An 11,559-nucleotide genomic window follows, 5' to 3' on the forward strand; every position below is an offset into this window, starting at 1 on the left:
GCGCACAGGGGGCAAGGGCCCTTCATGCAATACTAAATGTGATTCTCACAAATTTAGCTCCCAATGCCTGGAGGCCAGTGGGGTGGTCACTGACAAACTTCGATCAATCACTATGATAAAAAACAATATAAGATACTGCTGTTTAAACAACACGGAGTATCCTTTCTGCATACTAATAATACATAGTGCATCAGATAGTGTATATATATGACAGATTTAAAAAAAGAAAGTGCAGCAGCCATATACAGGGTTATTACTGGCCGGCAGTTTTTTACTGGGTATCAATTACGCTTCATCACCTTACTTACTTACTTACTAGCTACTGGCAGAGCGGAGAGCGGAGGCTCATTGGGAGGCTCGGCCAGAGGCTCACGGCGACCTCTGGTTGGCCCGAACACACCCAGTCACCCCAGGCACTGTTGGCCCAAATGCCCCTGCGTCCCTCCAGCCGGCCAAAGCATCCCCACGGCCAGCCCCCCATGGACCGAAAGTAGCTCCGCGGCTGACCCAGTTGCTGGTCGGCAAGTATATCTATCAACTCTGGCGAGTTTTATTCTAGCATTTTACACTCAAGGGGACCTCGAACTGCTGATTTTCTCCTCGCTCCGCTGCTTCCAAAAACTTTCATTCGTCAGTTGAAACCGAGTTATTGTTTCTAAACCAAAAAAAGTCGGACCTGAATAGCTCGTGTGGTAGCTTTTGTGGGGTTTTGTAGTTGCTTTAAGCAGAACGAACAGAGTCTACATGCTCAATTTCACTTACCTGTTTTTTTTTTTTACTGTCAGTTGTAGCATATTTCACCAATGCAAAGTTTGTGTTAGAGATATTTCATGCATCATAGTTTTATTATTATCATTTGTGAATGTATATTATTAACTGTACTTCATGGCATCAAGGTGTCAAAAATATTTTGTCATTTACATTCATAGAAAAAAGTGATTAAATTAGATTCGCTATGATTTCATTATAGAAGATTTTATTATATATTATGTTCTATGTGGAATTATTTTCCACCAGATACATAAGGTTTTCTATTGTCTATTTGAGTTCGAAACCCAGCTTTTTTTTTCTATCCCTGAAATACACTTTTGTTCCACAAAGCGCTTAACTGGAATTACCAAAATATGAAGCTTTTTAAGGGTAGAAGCCCCAGAAAAGAGGCTCCTGTTCAGACTTTATGTTAGTCGAATTTCCATGGAAGAGATTGTCTCCTTCATGAATATGTATGAGTACTCAGACAGGCTTATTTATTATCGAGCACACCAACCAAGTAGGCGTCTTCACTCCGGAGCTCCAGTCGGATATCACGCCTCCTGATAGCATGTTGTGATACAAATCAATTGTCGTCGCAACCAAAATGGTGAAGCAATAGCATGACACACATTGTAAGTTCCAGTTTTACCTGAGGTATGGGGCTATGTGCATGCATTGCGGTTTGATAATTTCCCGTTTGGTCCCTCGGTGCTTTGTGGCGTTACAGAAGAACACATTGGACTGTTACGTTAGCTAGCTGAGAATTGTGCTCGCTGTATGACATCCAGGGTTAGCAGATGTTGACGATTAGGATAGACGGGGATGTTTGTATCTGTATGGGTTTTGGCATTAACGGGATCCTGGTCGGTGGAGAAATAGCCGCTGTATTCACCATTACTCATCTAAAGGTTGATGCTAGCTTACCATCTGACTGGAGTGCAGCGACAGTTGGCTAAGCTAAACATTGATGTTAGCTAACGTTAGCAAACTGGAGCGATAGCTTGTGTTTAAGCCCAGGCCTATTAAGCAGCATTTGTGCTACAGCTGGACTAAAACAACATCCAGGATATTTGTTGAATAGCATTATTCTACATTAATTGATGGAGTTGCTTGGCTGTAGCTAACAGTTATTCAGAGAGTTATTCACATCCCAAGTTTCCAATCTCCTCTGACCGTATGTTTCAGTAGTTTGCAGTGTATGTGGGTAAAGTAAAGTACACTGGTTTGGTGTTGCTCAAACGTGCAAAGTTGAAGTTTTGGCAACTCCCTCTGTATGTTTGCCTCACTCACTGCCTGTATCTACCATCTGACTAAAGAAGGGATGGTATGTAAGTGATCCAAATTAAGTGTCTCGCCCGAAAACACAGACTTACGCTGTTTTTGCCCTGCTCTGTCCCCCAGAGACACCTCTTACACACAATGTGTAAGGGGTGTCTCACCTTTTATCGCACTCTACTGACCCTGAAAGTGATGTGCAGCTTGTACACACAACATAAAAGATGTCAGACCTTTTTGAGCAAAGGACACATGTAACAGGAGTACAGTAATTTGTACACCAAATGGGTGAAATGGTTCATATCAGTTTAAACAACTAATTACTAAATTCATTTAATTAGTACAAATTAGCAGTTTGGCAGTAACCTCTCTTTTTTTTATTGTATACATTTATTTCTTTATTTTGCAGTTTGAGCATGGCAGATAAAAAGGGAAAACCTGTCACTCCAATCAAAACACTCACAAAGAAAGAACAAGAGGAGCTCAAGAAAAAGGTAAGGAGGTTGGGGATGGTATAATATTAGATACTATATATTACTACATTTATACTATATATATATATATATATATATATATATATATATATATATGGATTTATAGAACTGCATTTTGTAATTTGAGGATGAGTGTTTTTCCAATAGGAATATGTGTGAAATAGATGCATGTTAGTAATCACCAATCTTAAAATTTCGAATTTGATCAACAGTGGACTGAGGGGAGGGATAAAATACATACTATATACTGTGCATGCTTCTATGTGACTTTCTAGGAGGAAGAAAAAGCAGCAGAGGTTTTTGAAGAATTCTTGGCATCATTTGAGACCAGTGAGAAAAGCAGAGTGAAAACCTTTGTCCGTGGGGGTATCGTGAATGCAACTAAAGGTCAGCAGCTAGGATTTCGTGACTTTAAATCCAGCATTATAATAAGGTGCATCTACATCAGGTTTCTGTTCCTCTGCCTGAACAAAAGATGAACTATGAGTTATTTGTTCCAAAAATGTTGAGCTGATTTATCTGGACACCTTAAGAGAAGTCAAAATAATTATCAAAGAATATCAAGCTGACTCAGCAGTGAACAACGGATGGTTTATAAAAATTCATCCACTCCAGGAACCCATAGTCAGCAGTCGATTATCACATTGATCTGACAATACTGAGCAATTCTTCAAGTTGCTGTTACACATAAAGAGGTTACTTTACATTTAAATATTTACTGCAAACACAGCAGCAGGATTGAGACTTAACTAATTCATATCACTTTTTCTTGAAGCCAAGGCTGATTTGTCTACCTGATTCTACAGGAAGCTGCTCCGATAACCTGCTAACAGACAAAAGAACAGGGGCAATAACAGAGCCTCCTCCTGCTTTTACAGATCTAAATTACTATTACCTAAATTACAATTTACACACCTAATGATTTTTTGGGGTTTTAAGTATTCATGAATTTCTATACTTTTTGCAGAGGAGGAAGCAGCAGAGGTCAAGAAAAGTAAGCTGTATCGACCTGCTACAAAGTTTGTCCCTGTCTCCCAGAATTTGTTACCAGTATCATCTGCTGAAAGCAAAAAGTCTGTAAGTTTGAACCTGATGTTTATATAATGGCATAATTACTGAAATCAGTTTAAATGCAAACTTAATATTTACACTGATCTTCAAATGTTCTTCATGACTTGATACTTTGGTCAGTACAAATCATTCAATTGTAATAATGACCGCAATGGCTGCCTGTTTGATTAACAGACATTTAAAAGAAAGACAGAAGAAAAAAAGAAGAGTAATCTTGAACTCTTCAAAGAAGAACTTAAGCTGTAAGTGTTTTTGCAGATCTGCCCCATATGTTTCAGTTAAATCCGTTGATATCTTTTTGACATATGTAACACGGTTTTATATGTGACAAAATGCAGAATACAAGAAGAGCGCGAGGAAAGGCATAAACGGAAGAAAAATGACCCTGGCGGAGGAGGAGAAGGAGGATATGGAGATCTGGACATACCATTATCAGGACGATCAAGTAATAGTCCCTTAAAATATCAGTGTTTTATTAGTTGACGATGTTGCTATCCTCTAAATCATGCTAAGAACAATCCCGTTCTTCCCCTACAGCATTATACGATGACCTAACAGTGCCAACCACCACTAACCTCTACATCAGCTGCATTAGCCCAAAGGTAAAGGTTCAGAATTGACTTTGATTGGCTCAGGGCAGCACAGATGTACCATTCTCACTGATCATTTTTATAATTCTTCAGATGAACGAGGAGATGCTCTGCAAAGAGTTTGGTAAGTATGGTCCCCTGGCCAGTGTGAAGATTATGTGGCCCCGAACTGATGAGGAGCGCTGCAGGACCTCCAACAGAGCCTTTGTGGCGTTCATGACACGGAAAGATGCAGAGAGAGCCTTGGCTGCACTTGAGGGTACAGTTGACTCTTGAAAATCAAATATCTACTCTAATAACCATCCCCCATTTGCTTTTATTGTACGGTTATGTTCCACACTGACTGCGATTTTGGAATTATGTTTTGTACTGTAGGTAAAGTGATTATGGGGTTTGAAATGAAGCTGGGATGGGGAAAACCAGCTCGCATTCCACCTCAGCCTCTCTACACACCAGTGGGGGTGAGGGCCACGCCGCCACCCCCATCTGGTCTGCCTTTCAACGCTCAGCCAAGGGGTCGCTTCCGCAATGACTTCACCAAGCCACTGGGCATGTCCAAAGGGGAGCTTGACAAGGTAAACTTGTCTCTGTTCTCTGCGGTGTCTGCATGACCATTTTCTGTAATGTGGAGTTTCACTTGGCACTATGGGCTCTTATGTTTTAGTGACAAGTAATGGGTGTTGAAAGTGACAATTAAGGAAAGATGAGCCTTTGAAAAAGATGACTGTGAATTCATCACATGGCCTTTATGTGTAATTTAAAATCAGTTCAAACTGCAGCGGGTTATGCGACTGATTCAGAATAAATCCATGTCTAAGGAGCAAAACTGTAATTTTTCATAAAACACTATTAAAAAAAAAAAAAAAAAAAAAGGAATCATGTTTACAATTATGTTGCATGTTTGTTCATTCATTTAATTGATCACCTTGTCCATGTAGTGCCACATTACAGGATGAAGGGGTATGGCATTACACATAGTAACAATTTGAATGTGTATTCAAAGTGTTGATGCATTTTAGCTCTTAAATCTTTTAAATAAATTAGGTAGTTTAGATGATTGAGCATTTTAGAATCATTTCCCTGCAGTAATAAAGCTGTATCACCCTCCCCCCATTTCACTGACTATGAATGCTATCGTCGTTTTCTATGCTGTATGTATCCTGCAGTGTTTCATCTGTACAAGTACTCACTTTTTAATATTTTCACTATTTGATTTGACTTCACAAACAGACTCTGTCCGAAGCCGTAGTCAAAGTGGTTATCCCAACCGAAAGGTACACACACTCTTCTTACTACGACTGACCAGCTGTTAATAACACAAGTGTTATAGGACAGAGGCTGTGGTGCAATGTTCTTATATCCATACAGACTCTTTCAGGCAGGACGTCACAGCTCTAAGAGCTGTTACTGTATTTGACATATAGGATATGGTAACCAAGCTTACACCTCAAACTCTTTGTAGTGTTGCAACACCCATCATTTTCAGTGGACATTTTGACATCTGCAGCTGGGCGCTCAGGGCTCTTATTGTAGATGTCAAAGGTCCCTATGGTCTTAGACTTATATGCAATGAATGTGCTTAGTAGTTTTATAGACATTTGTATTTTCTCTTGTAGTTTGCTCAAATACCTTCAAATACTTCATGTTGTTTCCGACACAATATTAGGGCAGTGTTACTGTGAAGTGAATAGCAGTATACTTTGTAGACTGGTGGAGACATTGATTTATACCAACATCTTTGAGCCCTGGGTTACCTGTGGGTTGGCTGAGACACTGCAGACCGATACAGCTAGAAGGCAGATAGATTTAATATTAACCCAAGCCAGATTGTGTCAGAAGTAGTTGGATTCTAGTGCCACAAATCACGAGAGGTAATGTTTCAGGGTAGAGTTGTGATTAACATGAACATGTTACTGCAGCGGTAGATAAGACACATAATCAGCAACATCGATGCTCCTGTTCAGAGATTTCAGGCCTGAAGCCCCAATCCACAGTAACTCCTCTACAGTGTGTAGCTGCTTGCTGAAATGTTGTCAACCAGATGCCGACTTATTATGTGCTGAATATGACGCGTGCAAGTTATTGCCTTTAGGGCGTGAATTTTAAGACCATCACATCTAAAGAAGATATTTGGTGGACATACAACTGAAATACAGCCACGTATGAATTTTGAACTTGAGATGAACCTTGTCAAGTCCAGTGACTCTAATTACAAAAGTCTTGCAGAGCCAAAATAATTGACTCTTCTCATCAATCAAGGTAAAATTGCTAAACTTAATTATTGGATTGGGGCTTTTAACCAAGTCAGTGTACATGAATGGACATTGTGATTGGTGTGATTTTCTTTTACTGCTTTCATGGACACTGTGACCCAGGAATATTAAAATATGCTGACACAGTGTCTGTCCCATGTAGAAGGCAGTGACTGTACAGTTTTATGCAGTGGAATTTCCCATGGGCTGTTAACTCATTACATTTTTAAAATAGTCACTGATTTGACATGGAATAACACAGTTAGGGTCAGTTGCATTCAGTGTGCCAGTCAGCTAGCAGTTTGCAGGGGCCAATAGTTCACTGTAAAAGAGGTATTAGAGATCTCATGCTGTAACTGACAGACAGACACAGGTTTGCATTGAGAGTTTTGACACAAACCCTGGTCTGATACACTCCTCTTCCCCCACAGGAATCTATTATTGCTTATTCACAGGATGATAGAGTTTGTGGTGCGTGAAGGCCCTGTATTTGAAGCCATAATAATGAACAAGGAGAAAAACAATCCAGAATACAGGTAAGCATCGCTGTACCTGGTCGTGTTTGTTCTCCCAAGTGAAGTGCATATTTAATTTGCTCACTCTTTATTGTATCAGGTTCCTTTTTGACAACAAAAGCCAAGATCATGTGTACTATCGCTGGAAACTGTTCTCAATCCTCCAGGTATGTCTTTAAGGCAAAACTTTGTTTATGAAAAGGTACAAACTGCGGGAGTTTACCTGGAAGGACTAAGAACTTTTCTATATTTATCACTTACTTGTTAATCTAATTTTTATGGGAAGTAGCCATTGGAGTCATGCTGATGTGAATATTCACAATTTTTTCCAGATAGATGGTTTTACTCCATGAAAAATCAAACGCTTGTGTATCTATATGTAAGCATCCATGTATCTGGGCTTCATCCCTACCACAGGGTGAGTCCCCAACGGAGTGGAGAACCACAGATTTTCGTATGTTTCGAGGAGGCTCCTTATGGAGACCCCCTGTTCTGAACAACTACTCGCAGAGAGATGAAGAGAGGGCAGAAGTGGAGGAGGACGCTTCCCCTGAGGAGGAGGTGAAGAAAGGGCAGCTCAGAAATGAGTAAGTTTGTCTAGCAGGCATATACAACATTTACGTTTGTAACTCAAGTTGAAGTAGTTCAATGTAGACCTGTTATTTTTCTGTACACACCATTTAGGCACAGACAGAGACTGGAAACATATCTTAAAGAGCTCACTCCAAGCAGAGAAGATATTGCCAGTGCCATGCTGTTCTGTCTTGAGCGAGCAGATGCAGCAGAGGAAGTAGTGGGACACATCACTGAATCTTTTTCTTTACTTCAGACGCCCCTTCAGAAGAAGGCTAGTGACTTCCTTAAAGTCTTTAAATAAACAAACTTACACAAAATGTCCTTGTAAAGTATAGGTTATTTCACTCACATCTTATTTTCCTTCTTTTTTTTGTCCTTGTTCCAACAGATTGCCAGATTGTATCTCGTGTCAGACATCTTGCACAACTCATGTGCCAAAGTAGCTGGTGCATCATATTATCGTAAATTGTGAGAAAGTTTCCCATAATTAAGCTCTAACACATTTATCATGTTCTCTTTCCTCTCCATGTGACAGTCTTACAGGGTTTTTATCTCTTGTCTTTCAGTTTTGAAACAAAGCTAACACAGATATTTGGAGACCTTAATGCAGCACACAAAAACATTCAAGCCAGGCTACAGGCTGAGCAGTTTAAGGTAATAATGTCTTTCAATTGTCTCGAACAAGGACATTTACCAAAAAAAAAAAAAAGAACAAAAAATTATTTTTTTATCTCCCGTCTCCACAGCAAAAAGTCATGAGTTGTTTCAGAGCATGGGAAGACTGGGCCATATACCCCGAACCTTATTTAATCCACCTTCAAAACATCTTTCTGGGCTTCACCAAAGTGGGGGAAGAGTTGATAGAAACAGCAGAGGTGAGCTGAACATTTATCTGCTCATTACAGATTATCACCTTTTTCTAATGGCATTTTGACTAATTGGAAAGCTGTTCATGTTTAAATATGTTTGAACATCATCTTCTTCTTGTTCAAATATTTTTCAACACAAACCCCAAACGTATGTGCGTTTGTCTTTTTACATGTAGAAAGTATCCTCTAATCTCGACGGTGCGCCAATGGACAGCACACCTATAGATGGGTTACCTTTGGACAAAGCTCCTGTAGATGACCTGGACGGCTGCCCCATGGGCTGGGACCCTCTGGATGGGGTCCCTGTTGATGACATAGACGGTGTTCCTTTAGGAGTCACAATTGACGACATTGATGGAATGCCCTGTGAGTCCACCACATATCAAAAGCACATCTTTCAACTACGGTCGACCGTTTCCTGTTCCTGTTGTCAATTATATGTCCAGGTCAGGTGTTTTTAGATCAATACACCGATCCACCCCCGTGCACTGTAGCTGAGTGTGCACGCTGATCTCCATGAGAACAGGCCATGAAAATACAGAATTTTCCTACAGGGATTTAAAAAAAAGACAAAAAAAAAAAGTAATCACATCATTAAATAGCACACACAAACCATAGCACTCACAGCATTTAGTTGATCCCCTGTCCTTGTCCTCACCCAGCTGTCTTTTTTTCCCTCAGTGGATGACAGCAACGTTCCTCTCTCCAGAGTACCTTTGTCTAAGTGGGAGAAGACAAGTGATACTGGGAAATTTTCTCAAGGTAAATCCAGTCAAGATGCCCTCTGTATCATATCAGTCTGCCCTGTGATCCTGCTCATCATTCTCCTTTCTCTCTCAGCCAAGGCTGTGTCTAAGTGGGACACTGTGGCGGAGCAAAACAGTGAAGATGAAGTGAATGTAAGGTAAGACCCCTGTGGTTGGTTTCAATTCATCATCTGTGAAAAGCATTCAAAGCGTACACAAACAGTCAAATGGTATGGAAATTTATAGTTCTCCTCTCCCCCACGCTGACAGTGTCCACTCGCAGGATGGATATGAGGACTCAGAGAGTGAAAGCAGTGATGACTCCTGCAGTTCGTCCAAATATGACAGTGCCGACTTCCAGAGCTCCCTTAGAAGTTTTCAGATGTCTGCGAGCAAAAGGAAGAAGCTGAGAGAGCTGGAGGCAAGTGCACATTTTTACAGAAATATTTTTATCTAAGCTAGATTAGCTGAAAAGTGTTTGAAACACTGTGGTTGTCATCCTGCCGTTCAGCCCATCCACTTCAAAGTCCCACTTCATGCCAAGCTCACCTCAATATCCCATTTAATACAGATGTATGCAGTGCTTCATTCTGGAAAGACTACAGTCTTAAAATGTAGTTTTCTTGCAGTTTTTATTTTTCACCAGTTGTTGAATAGAACAGTCAGCGCCATAGCTGTATTAAAATTCCCTCTAGATGGTAGCATCTTCAACCATTATGAAAATATGTCAAGCTTAGAGATAATGAACATGTAGAACTGATTAGATTGATCTGACACAGGTAAAGGTTATGAAGATCCAAGATGAGCTGGAATCTGGCAAGAGGCCAAGAAAGTCTGGCATGAGCATGCAACAACAAGTGGAGCACTACAGAAACAAACTGCTACAGAAGGTGGGCCACTGGACCGCTTCTATTAGTTTAGCTTTGAATTTGTATTGCATCTTTTATTTTACCCATAGACAAATAGGAAGTTGAATTTTGAGTGTAACTAATAAGTGTTATTATTTACTTGCAGTGTTTTTTCTGCAGTTAGGGCCCTCTTAAGCAAAACATAGAAATATTTCTTTAATCTGGAACAATATGGGGCAACATTTAAAAAAAGTGCTTTGTATTACTACTGTACAGTGTTACCGATGTAAAGCACTCAAAACCAGACATAGGTAATGTGAAACTGCACAGTCACAAGGATGGCAGTTTCAGATGTGCAAAGCTATTTTTTTCCCCCTAGCTGCTCTTTATGTGTTGTTTGTATTTTACATGTTAAATATGTAAAATTGATGTTTTGTTTACTGGACTACAGCTTCTGTTGAATACTAAAGTGAGAACAGAGGTTACGTTGCTTCAATCATCATGCGTTCTTTCTTCGCGGTTCGTTTGGAGAGCTTCATCCAGAGAAGATACTAGAGGGGTTAGCCAACACTGACACAGTGCCAGTATATTAGTGGTTTCACTGACTGAATTAGGATGCTGGATTTTTGACAGAGTAATATTTTAGCCACACACAGAGAAAACAGTATCTATGAAAACCTGACTTTCTCTACATGTAAGTGTCAACGCTGATGATGTTTAAATCTGCAGGTCTGAAATAATGTTATTTTCCATTAATTTAGATCGAACAGTTTAGCATGTGATGAATTGGTTTGACTTTGACCAAACGGCTCTCTTGTGGAGAATCTGCAGGCTATTAAGTGCAAATGAGTGGGTTTGTGTTTTACAAGCTAGTTCCATGTGGTGTTTTGCATCTTAACAGGCATAAAAGCCTATATCTGACTACATTGGGATGTTTTACCCTGTCTACCATAGGAGTTTGAAAAAGATGAAGAAAAGAATGAGAGATCAACATCAAAGTCCAAAGACAGGTCAAAGGAGGACAGAAAAGACAGGGAACGGAGCAAAAGAAGTGAAGATGGGGACAGAAAACAAGGACGGAGTAGAGATTCTGATGACCAGCCTCGAAAATCAAGAAGCATCTCTCCTTTAAGGCAAGTGCCACGAGATGTGCGTTCCACGACATTCACCCTGATTCTTGAAGCCACTCTAACATGTGTTCTACCCGTTTAACAGGGCAAGGTCTCCCAAATGGTCCAAACGTTCCCGATCACCATCACCAGACCGAAAGGCAAGGAAGTCCAGGTCACGGTCACCGCACCGCTCCCACAAGAAGACAAAGAAGAGAAAACACTGACTCTCAACTCTGGACCTTGTCATCCCTTAGCTTGCTGCTGTCCATGGGTTCGACAATGCACTCCTGCAGTGCTTTAAACAGACTGACATATGTTCTCTTGGTCCCAACTTACACTATCCATGCAAGATTCAACTCTTTTGTATGATGAAGTTTGAACACTGTACCTAATTAAATATATTTTTGTTTTAATGTTTGTTTTTAAAATGATAACCAGAAATGTTGCTGTAAAATTCT

General features: G+C 40.2%; 1 protein-coding gene across 3 annotated transcripts; it reads left to right on the forward strand.

Annotated features, from left to right (window-relative positions):
- Positions 1-1,225: 1,225 nt before the first annotated feature.
- zgc:163098 (uncharacterized protein LOC100037380 homolog) lies at positions 1,226-11,557 on the forward strand. 3 transcript variants are annotated; one of them, XM_040149861.1, is made up of 24 exons: positions 1,226-1,407; positions 2,438-2,522; positions 2,798-2,909; positions 3,490-3,599; positions 3,768-3,835; positions 3,932-4,038; positions 4,131-4,195; positions 4,277-4,442; positions 4,559-4,758; positions 5,414-5,457; positions 6,867-6,971; positions 7,051-7,117; positions 7,368-7,537; positions 7,635-7,797; positions 7,915-7,994; positions 8,093-8,180; positions 8,273-8,401; positions 8,572-8,761; positions 9,077-9,157; positions 9,236-9,299; positions 9,412-9,562; positions 9,921-10,031; positions 10,944-11,122; positions 11,205-11,557. In XM_040149861.1, exons 2-24 carry the CDS (start codon positions 2,445-2,447, stop codon positions 11,323-11,325), a joined length of 2,649 nt encoding a protein of 882 aa, XP_040005795.1. In that variant the 5' UTR covers positions 1,226-1,407; positions 2,438-2,444; the 3' UTR covers positions 11,326-11,557. The 3 variants fall into 3 exon arrangements, with proteins under 3 accessions (XP_040005795.1, XP_040005796.1, XP_040005793.1); XM_040149859.1 differs by having other exon boundaries at positions 1,227-1,385; XM_040149862.1 differs by lacking the exon at positions 9,921-10,031 and having other exon boundaries at positions 1,226-1,385.
- The last annotated feature ends 2 nt before the right edge of the window (positions 11,558-11,559 follow it).

This window comes from Xiphias gladius, chromosome 17 (genome assembly GCF_016859285.1).
Source record: "Xiphias gladius isolate SHS-SW01 ecotype Sanya breed wild chromosome 17, ASM1685928v1, whole genome shotgun sequence".
NCBI lineage: Eukaryota > Metazoa > Chordata > Actinopteri > Istiophoriformes > Xiphiidae > Xiphias > Xiphias gladius.